The sequence below is a fragment of the Meleagris gallopavo genome, chromosome 6 (assembly GCF_905368555.1).
Source record: "Meleagris gallopavo chromosome 6, MGAL_WU_HG_1.1, whole genome shotgun sequence".
Taxonomy (NCBI): Eukaryota; Metazoa; Chordata; class Aves; order Galliformes; family Phasianidae; genus Meleagris; species Meleagris gallopavo.
Window position 1 is genome coordinate 8,472,273 of NC_139409.1, and position 13,623 is coordinate 8,485,895.

The following is a 13,623-nucleotide window of genomic DNA, read 5'->3' on the forward strand; positions in this document are numbered from 1 at the left end:
TTTTAATTATTCTAAGTGTTCTGACAATCTTTTTTTTTTTCTTGCAACTCTGGAAGGCATCATCAGAATCTTACCATGTCGCTTTCATCCTGGATAACAAATATCCAAAATGTGTTAAAAACAGCACATGGACAGAAAAGGTAATTTGTGCTGAAAAGCCCAATGAAGTACAAAGAGCAACAAGCGTTCTGAAAGATGATAGTTATCATAACAAATTCAAAACTAATATATAATTGCTAAGAAAAAATTCATTTCTGCTCTTCAGTAAACAGGTATTAAATGGGATTACTATTAAGTAATTGCAACACATTAAGACCCGTTGCACACTGTGTGTTCACACAACACCCAGAGGCTGGGTTTTACTGCAGAAGAGAATGTATATTTGATAATAGTTGTAGAATTTAAAATGAAAAGTAAAACTCAGCTTACTGTCCCAGCTAACAAGAAATTCTTATTTTCTTTATTGAAATTTTGTATTATATTTATACCATCCAAAACACTTTGTCATCAGATAACACACACAACAAATGAAGACCTTCCTCCACACAGATTGTCCAAAAGGTTTTGGGTAGTTTGCAACTACCATGCAGTAGTGCTGCTGTCTGCTCCTCTGTCCATTTAAGAGTCACAGAAAATCTGGAAAGGCTTAAAAGAACATCGCTGATAAAATTCTGATTTAGTTCTTGCAAAACTAAAACAAAACATGCACTGTATGGCCAGGGAACGCAGTGGTTCCAACCCAGAGCCAGAAACCCACCAACTGGTCCATCTGCTAGAGGGACCACTATATAAATGGCAGCAATCAAGCCTGTTTGGGCCCATTTTTGATCTTTCAGTTGTGATTAGGAAACAACAATTCTTTCCCGACAGTTTAAGCATTCATTCATAAAAATACAGGTTTTAACATGTTTGTATAGAAATTTGCCAAGAGTTTCTGTTTTAACACCAATTAAAGAGCAGAAGAACGTGCAGAACATCATTTTTAACTTTCCATAAATAGGAAACTCCTCACCAAACCAAAGAACCACTGCCTATCCCAAGAAGTGTTTTTGTCCAAAACACTACCCGGTTACAGTAGTTTTGATGAACAAATTATAGCTCCTGTAAGATGAACATTTCTGGAAGTACATTACAAAAAACATAACTTTACATGGATTTGGGCAGATTTTACAGGGGAAAAAGGTAATGATCAGTGAAGTAAAAATCACAGTGTGTTACACACAAGGAGTCTTAACAATGTTTCTATGGTGCATAAAATTTAAACAGAGTTCCCCATGGACATCTTGACCTCTTGTAAGGTGGGTAAACATTACTTCTTTTTTCTACACTATGCCCTCACCCATAGGAAAAGCCTGGGAAACATTTCTGCAATCACAGCACATTTAAAATACACACGAGACCTATTGTTTTCATGTGACAAAAAGGAGTCCTAGTAACCTTAAGAGGTGCTTGTTGAGACACTGGCTGCAACAAACACGCACTCTAACATCTGCAAACATAACCAGAAGCACTACAGAATTAGAATTACGGAAGGTATCATGTTGAAGAATGTTGTATTTTGATGTTCTGTGTTACCTTTTTAGCACCTTATACCTCCTTTTTTTCTTGGTTTGTTAGCATTAGCAAAGTGATCAACTATTCCTACAGTTAGAAACTATACTTTAAACATCTTTTGCTCTGACCTACTCAGAACAGCACAGAAACATATTTCCTAGTAAAGAAAAGAGAAGCACACCATCAGGTAACGAAGAAATAAACTAAATCTAACATACTGACACTTGGTCAAGTGAGACCGTATCTCATCCCACATTGCTTCTTGCCTTGCATTTCTGTCCCATAGGAATTTAAAGATTGAAATAAATACTTTTCACAACACAGCAAGAGTAAAATCTGGATTTATTTTCTGTACAACACAAACCTTAAAATTCCATATTTGTAAAGCATTGCCAGCAAATTTCAGCTGATTTCTGTTAGTGTCTTTTCCCAAGCGATTTCAGTGATTACCATTCTGCCAATGGAGCAATGGAAGAGGCAGATGAAATCACTTTACTCTGTAGAAGCTCATACAGTATAATTAACAAAATATCAAGATTATAAAAAGGAAACACAGAAAATAAAAACAAAGTGAAAACTATAGGATCTTGATGGAAAAAGAAATCAAGAATTTTTGGGGTACCAGCTAAAAACATGAATGCAGTATTACAGATGTGGCCCACATCAAACTGGAAACAAAAATCCAAATTTACCTACTCAGAGATCAAGAAAAGATGCCTATTTAATAGGTTGGTGAACACAATCTCTCCTGGATGCAGTACACTCACTGCACCCACTGGAGTGACTCTGTCTGCCACACGACTCTTTTTTTCTCTGCTGACCCAGAAGAGTACCATACCCACTTTATTACATTGTATTTTGCGTTGTACAAATGTCCATCCTTCAAATAACCTAGGATGCTAGATGGACTCCTTGCAGGTTTGCATCTTCACCATCAGTATGGAAGAGGGTTCTGACTCTTTTTTTTTTTTTTTTTTAACGGTAGGGTTTATTTACTTACCCAAGACAAGTCAAACATCAGGAAGAATGACAGCATGAGATTTATTGGTTGTCTGGCAGCTAAAGCATTGTTTCAAATACATGGATTCATACTACTTGAGGAAAGTGCACACGTCTGACTCTTCCCTCATCAAGGCATCATTCAACTACGTCAAAGATCATGCTAAAAAGGACAGATGCAGATCTCCTATTGACACAGTAGTAGAAGCACAAAGTCCAAACTTTTGGGTGAAGAAATGTGAAAAGATACATAGAGTAAAATAATGGCTGTCCATGCTCCCCCTTTCCTCCACAAGTTTCCTCTGTTGCTCCACTAGCCAGCTCAGCTCTCACTAATTAGGTCTTTGGTGCTCCACTCCCTCCGCCTACCACGTTTCCCAGACTTTCCAAAGCCACCTGCAGCAACAAGGGAGCCGTGGGATTTCTGACAGCGTGAGCCTCCCTACAATCACTTACTTTTGGATAAGAATCTTTCCTGCTACACTGAAGTGATAGGAAGAAAAATAGATATTTTCCACCTTCTTTGTAGCTGGCAGAAGATGAAAATAAGTCATCTAAAAATATAAAGGAAGACTTGGAACTTATAATAGTGGTCTGGTGGAAAGAAGCCATAAAGATGAGTTCTCTGAAGCAAATGACACATAGAAGAATACAGATAGCTACTAAAGCTCTAAAATAAAATTAAACCTGAAGGGTTTTTTTGATGCTGATCTCGGCATAGCTAAGTAAGATCAAGAAAGCGCATTTTTAGGAACTGACCAGAGCACCAGACTGCTGGAAGCTCCTTTCAACATACTGGGAAACTTTTTAAGAAGTGCATGAAAACAAATAAATAACATGGAAGCTGCCTGGGATGGGAGACGATCTCATTGCTTTCTTGAAGCCTTTAATTCAGATATGATTAATTCCTACACATTCCCATTCAAATAATTTTGAACTACTCACTTCTGCCTTAAAAAAAAGTACCCAAAATGTCTCTCAGTTTTAAAGGATTCCAATTCCAGGTTAAACACTTTGGCACACAAAAAGTCCAGTAACAAAAAAATACACAGCTCCCATGGGACGACGTTATTTCTAGAACCTATTGCTTCAAGTTTACAATCTAAAGAGATTCCGTACAGAGCTGTACCATCTGTATACTTTACAAACAGGAGAAGTATTTTAGCATGTGTATTTTTACTTACACAGAACTTCATAAATTAGCCTAAATTCAAAGAAAAACTGTAAACAAAATATCAGAAGATGTATTCCTAAAGAAAGCGATGATTGACAAGATATTTTATTTCCAACTCCATGTTAAAGCTTTTAATGAAGAATTATGGAAATTCCACAAAATATAATCATGTTAAGTACAGCAGAACTTTGTAACAGCTGCTCTGTACAAGTTCAGAACAATGTAGGAGTGGGAAGAGCAAAAAGTTCAGCAATGCATTTCGTTCCTGGCTCAGATGAGTTGGAATAGCTAATTCTCCAGTGCTAACTTCTGGAGTCTGATTAGTTTCACAGATGACTATCTACTCATGCAGGAGTCATCTAATACGGTTTCTCACACTATGCTAGAGAGGTAATGGTCAGAAATCTACTTTTTGAGATAACACTAAACTTGTTTGATATTTTTATTCCATTTTTACTCCAATATTACTAACACTGTTTCATTCTGTTATCCTACTGATTTTCATAGATCAAACACAAAAATGCTACATGACCATACATTAACCCAGCACAATTTGCTTTTCTGTCTACTTGGAAGAGCTCGTCAAAAAAGAAATTATAATCTCAAATGCATAAACTACTGCAGAAAGCAGAATCACTGCTCAGCTCCGAAGTCACAGTGTGGCAGAAAAGCAATGCAGAGTGAAGTATACTTTTAGTTTATGTCTGGTTACCCTATTTTCTGTAACTTGCTCTGAGGCAGCTTTAAAAGAAGTACATTCTAATTTATGGAAGTAACCAACTGACATTTAACTGCTTCAGTGAAACGGAGCACAGATCACATCTCCTCACATCTTGATCCAATGTGTGCAACGAGCAACATCCACTTACTTCCCTCCTCAGCTGCCCCCAGATTCAAAACTGGTACACACGTTCAGCAAATCACAGATCTCCTTATGGTGACAAAAAGGTCAGATTTTGCTTGTAATGCCCCTGAAGGAGTTAAGAAGTCTTACAAAGCCTTATGAAATGTTTTATATGTCTACAAAAACAAACTCTCATTAAGCCACTCTTTGTCGATGGCCACAAATTTCTCCATCCTAGCCACCGATTCTCCAGTTTATTTTTATCTTGCTCTTACTGAAACACAACTGGATGTGAGGAATGCATGCTATTTACCAAGAAGTTGCTGTCTTGCACAATCTTTGTTCCTACATGTCTCAATACAGACAAATTACAAACATGGAAGTCCAGACTTTGAAATACAAAAACGAACAGAACCAACATTCCCAAGCTCTTTCTGTCCATACAGCACTTCTCAGGTTCTGTCTTTAACTTAACCTTACTTACATTTATTTTGATCAGATAGCAGAGATCCCTGCTTTCCTTTAATAGACAAATTTATTTTAATCTTCTACTCATCTCCAGTATGGTGACATATTCCAATCACAGGTCCTCAAAAGTCCATGCACTCACCTCAGTCTTTTTCGATTAATTTGCTGGAAAAAAAAATTTCTTTTCCTCTGCAGAACTACAAATAAAGGATCTGGTTGTACAGAACTGCAATTTCAATATGATTTCAGGCAGTTTAGTGCAGATACTCATCAATGTGACATGCTAACTGGCATGCTAATCCTCTTCATCTACCTTTTTCCTGTCATTTTAAAAGCACTTCTCATATTCAGTGTTAAATGTGCCTGAATCACCTTCTACATCATAAATGAAATCACCACATATCACTGTTCACATGCTGTTTCTGAGACTTCAAGGAAAGCAGGAGGCATATAGAGAGTCAAGACACACATTCTTATTGCAGGATTTACCATTAAATATATTCCTTAACTGCTATCCACCTTGCATCTTACTGATTATGTTATGGGTTTGTAATGCCAGTTAAATATGCTTTTATTTCAATAAGGGAGGAGAAGCCCTGATCTTGCCAAATCAGAATCCCAAAAAAAGCAGGATCTGCTTCTAAACATCAAAAATAGTCTAATAAACATTAAGTGGTGTCATTTTAAATGACTTAAAGATTTAAAGAACTAGCCTTCATATCTGAACATAAGATGTTAGCTTATGTCAAAAATACAAAACCAAACAGCCTTTGATGTGACTGATTAAACAACTTTTGTCTCTGGTATTACTAATGGAAAGAGTAAATGGGCTGCAATATAATGTACAATAATTCAGTTACATACTAGTAAACATTTCATAGAGATCAGAGCCCTAAAGTTTCAGTTCATGCTGAATGATTTTATAGACAAATAAATATGAGCTTAAATGCCAAATAAACATCCACTGCTAACAGGGTACCCTGGGACTATTTGGTGAGCCATTACACACAGTGGCCCATGGCTATTGCCACGGAGGTACAAATAAGCATAAAACATGAAGTCAAATGCTGTTTTCCACTAAGGTACAAGTCTCTTGCATTCACTTTTGCAGGGTAAGTGGGATAAATTCAGAAAACTGATTGGTGAACTCAAGACAGTCTCATATTAGGAAGGATTTCCAAGCAAACTTCCCCAGGATCACCTGCGATGAAAACAAACTGTATTCTATGAAATACTTCTTGAGATTAGCAAAACAGTTTCTAGAAGTAAATACTTCAAAACCAACTGTGAGCAGACTTCCTATATTTTCATCATATACCAAAAATACTTTGCTGTGTTCTATACCTAGAGTAACATCTGAGACCTGTAAATACTAATAGGAAAACCAGGAATGTTTTATTTATATTAAGCCTGGACAAAAAAAGGAAATTACAATTTCCATAATCATCAAGAAAGGAAAGTGGCAGCTTTATTGACCGGGATGTTTACTTACCTGAAGTTTGAAATGCAATGTAACACATAGCATGCAAAATTTAAGCAGAGTTTAGCCTCTTTATTTAGTCTAACATAAGTGGGAAAACCTATCAACAGCAATGACAAGCATATCAACCAACTCAAATGCTGGAGATGTAAGCTGTATATACTATAGCTCCTCAGCAAGTTACAACAGCTTACCTTTACAGAAATAAAAAAAAGCAACTTTCATTTGCAACGTTCCAATATTTTGCTCCCTCCCCAGATAAGTGATTATATTTACAATGAACACTTTCAAAAGTTGAGCTCTGAAAAGGTGCAGGAAGGGAAGAAATCAGCTTTTAGTAGCGAAAACCGGGGAATTTCAGTATTGGGAGTGGAACGTACATCCCAAGTTTTACTTTCAAGGGCTAAGCTGCAACTGCTAATACAACTGCTAATACAACCAGGACTTCGCAGCCAGGACAACTGAATTTAATACAGTAGCAAGCACTACACAATAAACTGTTCAGAACACCGGCCCATCTCACCTGCCTTAAGCATACGAACATGTTGCTACATTTTTAAATGGTGTTTTTACTAAAATAAACTAAATGAGACTTTGGGAAGAGATATCAAGGAATGGCAAGCAGATGGAGAGCCTAGCTGACACATAACAATAGCTGGTGAAATATTACTCTTATTTTCTGTAATAAACACCAAGATCAAAACATTATGCAAGTTAAATTTCCTTGAAAGGTTCCCAGCAGGAGTTTTCCTTTTTGTTTGTGCAGTACGCGATTTCCTCTCACCCACAAAAAACATACCAAGAATGTGCATGTGCCACTAACACTAAGCAGCACTTCCTTAATCACTCATTTCCAACAATTTATGGATGATCAGTGGCAAAAAACGAGCAAAAATAATGAAAGCATGCAATGAAAGCTCATTGAGACAAACCTGTTTGGACTTCCTACTCATTTCTGTGTGTCTTTAAGATGAGGGTCTGATACAAATTAGCCACTGGGAAAAAAGTCATCTGGTCATAAAATACAGTACAGGGTCACTTTTATGTAAGTTTGCCAAAAGGGACATAAACCAGGACAATTTCAAACTGTGACACAGGATAGAAGTATATTAAAAAAATCTTTGTTCCTCCTCCATTGTGCTGTCATGTTGCTCAGCTTTATAGACATTCTGAGCACCAGCTCTGGCCTCTTCGCTTCCACCTGGTCTACCTAATTAATTAAGCAAGGAAGTTACCTCAAATTTTTGTACTATTTGGTTTTATTATCATGCACTACTTTGATGTTCCAGGAGTTAACCTCTTAATCCAAAGACTCTGTGTGTTGTGTTCTGAACATTTTGGGATGTCTGGATAATTTGGATAATTGGTCAGGATGTTGCTGTCGCTCATGTTAAACTTTATGCCGTGACTTCGAGTTCAAAGATCAGTATTAAGGTAAAATACTTCATAAAGCCTTTTTAAAACTCTGCACTCCTGATTACGCAATACCCAGTTATACCAGTTTCTCACAGTGGTAAATCGCACTTCTGTATTTTCTTACAAGGAAATTACTCCTAAACATCTTTATCTTTGTCATCTTCAAACAAATACAAATTTCAGTTGAAGTTACATCAAGAGAAAGCACATTTTAAGGTCAAGGAAGGTACAGCAATTATCTCTTCAAAAATGCTTGCCTTCTTCACACAGCAGCATTCGTGTAACTCTCTATGCAGCCTTATCACACGTGGAAACATCAGCACTGCAAACTATAGATGCTCAACTACAAATAACAGTTTCCTCTTTTAGAACATTAAAGAACAAGGTTAATTCTGACATAAACGAACACAGCTGACACCTTTTCTGTTCCTTAATTGTACTCCAGAACATGAAGGCCCATGACAAAGAGCTGTCAGAGGATCTAAATACGAAATCTAAATACAACTTGATGTAAAGACTCTACAAATACAAAAAATTTATAAAGGCATGCAAAAGTTTTCAATTCTAGCGCAGGATACTGAAGGTACTTCAGGCTATTCTAGTTAATAGCACTGGCTGAGGCATAAGGTCACAATGATACAATGAACTCTGATTACTTCAGTAGTCTTGAGAAGCCTAATTCACACCTGTTTACATGTAAATGTCTGCACAAATTCACACTGTGTGTAAAGTTTTGCACATCTCTGTAGATGTATGTATATACACACACATTATTCCAGATAATAACGGCATCTGCTATTAGATGGAAACAAACTATAGCAAGAAAGAGCACTTAAACTCTTTAAAAGTGCACTGTCAGCCCTCCCTTAGGCTCCAAATACCCTTTTTGAATTAAAATAGTGGTTTTAATTAAAAGCTAAGCAGAGAATCAGTTTGATTTTTCAGTACAGCGCTGCATCCGCCCATGGTGAGTGTCTAATTTCCGTATTTCTCTCCTCTGCATAATATGCAAGTGGTTGGTTGTTTTAAACTGTTGCCCTAGGGAAGTCAATGAGTCTGTAAGAGGGGCCATGTGCCATTTAGAAAGTATACTAGCGACCAAGAAAAAAGACATAGTAAATTGGAAGATGGTTAATCAAACCCATTCAGATTCATGAAACTTAAAATAGTTAAGGGGGCAATACTTCCATAAAAAAGCATGAAAATAAAAGCATACAGACCTTGGAATACTAACCTTTGCGTTATCTGAAACATAGCTTGCAACATGCGACAACAAATAGATTAAAATCAACTTTTAGCATAATTCACAATAGGCAGACTAACATAAAACTTAGGGATTCGGGCCCATATGTAATGAGAACAAGCATTATTGTCACAATCCAGACTGAACAAAGAAATCCAATAGCAAAATAAAAAATTAGTCCATTTCAGAACTGAACCTCTTATTCATTTTTCATAGCTTCTATTAAAATCCAACATGTAATTCTTACAAGGACATCTTGTATTGATGTCTTGACTGTACACCTAAATCCCAGAGGACCTACTTACTCACTGTAACAAAGATTCATCATAACAAAGGCAATTCAATGATCCATTTAAGGTGAAGTCCATAAAAGCCTCCAGTGAAACAGTTCTTTCATCCAAATTAGATCTGAGCGGGTATCTAAAATCAGCTACTTTCCCCATACCACATATCCAACTCCCAACTGAAAGAATAAAGATTACATATTCTGCACCAAACCTCCTTATTCAACGTCCTCACATCTACAGTAGCTCACTCTTCTCTTAAATGCTGCAAGCTTTGCTACACGCATGAAATGCTCCTTTGAATGAAGACCACTGAAATCTGATTTTGTCAATTAACTGTATTTTTTTCTAAACCTCTCTGCCCCATTAGTATAATGCAATGAATGACAAGACTTGCACAAGTATTAATAAACTGGTTTTAAGTAACACAATTTTACAAGGTAATCATGGTTTCAAAGTCTTCACTGAAGAGAAAGTGTTAACCAATGTGTTAAAATATAAGGGAAGTCTTTTATTGACATCTACAGACAGATTATGGTTTTATCTCACTGAAGTGTACATATGTAAAGGTGACCCTATTTATCTTGCTACTAGCTACCAACAAACCTCATTCATATGTTTAACATCTACAACATAACTTTCAAAGTTTAATGTAAATTCCAAGTCTAAGGCAGCTAGGATACACAATGCAGTCAACAGAAATCTACAAGTGAAGGGAACACATTGTACATATAGTGCCTGAAGGAAAAATAATAATTCTTGTCAGCACTCCAACCAAGAACAAGCTTGACTAAGAGTAGCCAACCTACTTCTGAAATACATTAACTGTAGCTAGACGCAGGCAAAAAAGCAAAATGGGACACTGTCCACTTGAAAACTGAAAGGACAAACTGAGCTGCTGAATGTGTTGTTAGGCCTATGGATATCTGAAGAGAAGGAAGGACTGGAAAGCAGAACGTTCTGCAGACAAGATTGGGTAAGTAGAACTAAACACAGTAATACAGATAACAGTTAATCCACTGCCAGACTTCAGAACTGAACTCTTAGCGTGGTCACCCAAGCTTACACTGCAGTAATTTGCGTACATCTACAGTTCAGTCAGTAAAACAGGATACCAGACAGGTATTTACACATCATCCCAGTAGGGTCCCACAGGTCCATTCTGACAGAGCCATCTTGCTCAGCCTATGTAATCTACCAGAAGCTTCAACTGTAGAATACAATCCCTAATTCTTCTCATTATTTCTTCTGAATTGAAGTTTCCTCCATGCTATGCTTTCCAAGAATACTTTCTTTGTTTTTCCCTTGTTCCCTCAAGTGTCTATATGAACTCAACAATCCCAAACTGAATGTTGCACTTTCCCAATTCCACTAGAATAAAAAGTGACTTCACCTCTCTGCATGTGGCCTTGTCAACGCAACCAAGAATTCTGTTTTCCTCCCCACCACAATCATCACCTTGCTGATTTTACATGCAAACTACTGATATCTCAATAGTCTTCTGTGCTCATTCGTTTCATTTTCCTTATTTCAGGGCACTTTCCAAAATCCTTCGCTTTCTACTAGCTATCATCCAAAGGGTGTGGAATCCCCTCAAGCACAGTATCATTAAAAACAAAAACTGTTATCTTCTGGATGATGAAAACTAATAAAAGCATGTGCTTCAACTGGTCCCCAGACAGTCATTCTCATTTCAGTCATTTGATGTTCACCATTTACATTTTGCTGTGCCTCTCATTACGGTAATATTTCATTACATTTCTTTAGATCACATTATTATTCATGTATTATTATTATCACATTATTGAGAAATTGCTTTCCCAAGTTCCATGCTTCATCAGAAGTCAGTCCTCTCAACTTTACTTTCAATAAACTTGAAAATTGTTTGTTATTTTCTACTCATTTAAGATAGCTTTCTTAACATACTGTTAATGCTGGTCACAGTAAGCCCCACGCATATCAGTGCTCAAGAAGCACTTGGATGATACACTTAATAAAATGCTTAAACTATTGCTTAGCCTTGTAGGGATCAGGCAGATGATTTCTGGAGTTCTCTTTCAACTGAACTGTTCTAAATAAAATCTTTTTTTGTAACATTCTGGCTTTTAGAACTCACACATCACACTTTTCAGTTTTCTCCAATTCATGTTATTTAATCAGCCATCAAGAAGCCTGTACTTCTTCCCACTGCTTTATTTCCAGTGCATTGATTGAACTTGTTTGTTTAAAAAACATCCCAACTAAATTATCTTCCTCAAAAAAACCTCAGTTAAAACACTCTTAAATAACAAACCACATGTTAAACCACTTTCTTGTTTTTTCTTGATGTGAGCATACATGGGACTTTTCCTAAAGATTACTCACAACCACGTATAGTGCACTCAGTTCATCTGCTTGTTCAAGTTGGCACATCTGTATATACACATTCACATAAGCATACACAACCCAGCACAGAAGCCCTCCCAAATCTGTAACTTGTTCCACTAGAAAAGAGGACTGAGAATGGAACATGTACTGCAAATACTCCATGTGCATTTAATAGCATTTTCCTACCTTTTTTAAGCCAGCAAATCCTTCTGATTCCAAGAAGAAAAAGGCAAAGGGCATCAATACAAACAAACATAAATTGGAAAAAAGAGAAGCAAGATTCCACAAACCTGAAATGAACAAGAAAAAGTTTACATTACAATTACATTACATTATATACTTGTAATGTATATTAGAAGTCAGTTATGTTACATTTTCCTTTGTTACATACAACAACAAAGCAAACATTTAAGTACTAACAGAAACCAGAGTGTAATGGATACATGTCTATCTATGGGTCACTGCTTAAAAAAGAAAATACTCGTATCATTCTGCATTATAAGCTTTGCACAAGAAGTGGGTACCAACTTCAAGAGGGAAACTGGGTGAAATCTTGGGAAACAGGTTGCAAAATCAGGTTGACTACTTTCACTATATCCCACTTTTTGGTGTATTCAAAAAATAAATTTCAGGAAAAAAGTACTTTATCACAAGCAAATCTCAAAAAATTTAGTTCTACGTATTCACTATCTCACACATTTTTCCTTCAGAGAAACTTAGACAAATTGTGGATATTTTGAAAAATATTATCACTACCTCCAAACTGAAAGACTGCAGTAACAACAACTGCTCCCACACTGATAAAATTAGCTCAGTTGTAAGAGGAGAGTAGACTATCTGAACCTTAGTAATGCTTTCAACATCATCTCCCCAAACATTCCCATGGAGTAGCTCATGAAATATGGGATAGACAACTGGACAATGAGGCAGACTGAAAACTGGCTGAGCTTTTGTGATCTAAAGGTTGTGAGTAACAGCATAAAGTCAAGCTAGAAGCCAGGCACCACTGGTGCACCCCTGGAGTTAACTGAGGTTAACATCTTTATTAATGACCTGGATGATAGGAAGGAGTGCATCTTCAGCAAGTTTGCCAGTGACAACAGAAGGAGCACACTGAGGACCAACTGGTGAGAAAACAGCCTTGTAGAAAAGGCTTCTGAGGTCTTATCAGGTACCAAATTGAACAGGAGCTCTTGCAACAAAGACATTTAAGTGCATCCTTTGTTGCATTAGGAGAAGTGCTATCAGTACTCCAGAGGAAGTAACTCTTCCTCTACTCAGCACTGGTGATGTACATCTGGAATGCTGAATCCAGCTGTGGGCTCCTCCATACAATATATTCTAACAAGCCTAAAGGACCCCAAAAATAATTGATCTTCAAGAAAAAAGAGCTGATTTTACCAATGTATATAAATATCTGTTGGGGGAGATGGTAAGAAAGCAGAGTTAGACTTCTCGTAGTGGTCTCCAGTGAAAGGAGACAAGGCAACAAGCACAAACAAAAAACAAGAAGGAAAAAAAAAAAAATCTTTTTTACTGTCATTGTGGTCAAACACTGCAACAGGTTGCCCAGAAGCATTCTACAATTTCCATTCTTTTCTAACAGACTACATTGAGCAGGGGCATAGACAAGACAATTTCCAGAGGTCCCTTCCAACTTCAACCACTCTGACTTAGAAGAAAAGCCAGCAACTGACTTACTGCTAGGACATCTGTAAAACACATGTGACATCTGCAGGAAGGGAAAAGGTTTAAGAAGCAATCTGAAGTGATAACTGATCTTCATTAAGGCTA

At 36.9% G+C, this 13,623-nt stretch overlaps 1 protein-coding gene across 2 annotated transcripts in view; it reads right to left on the reverse strand.

The window, feature by feature from the left end:
* The window catches only part of LMBR1 (limb development membrane protein 1), a 63,343-nt gene that overhangs the window by 28,117 nt on the left and 21,603 nt on the right, over window positions 1-13,623 (reverse strand). For both annotated transcript variants that reach the window (XM_085227021.1, XM_010712392.2), the window contains exon 5: window positions 12,016-12,119. In XM_085227021.1, the coding sequence (XP_085083147.1) occupies window positions 12,016-12,119 (104 nt within the window). The remainder of the gene's footprint in view (window positions 1-12,015; window positions 12,120-13,623) is intronic.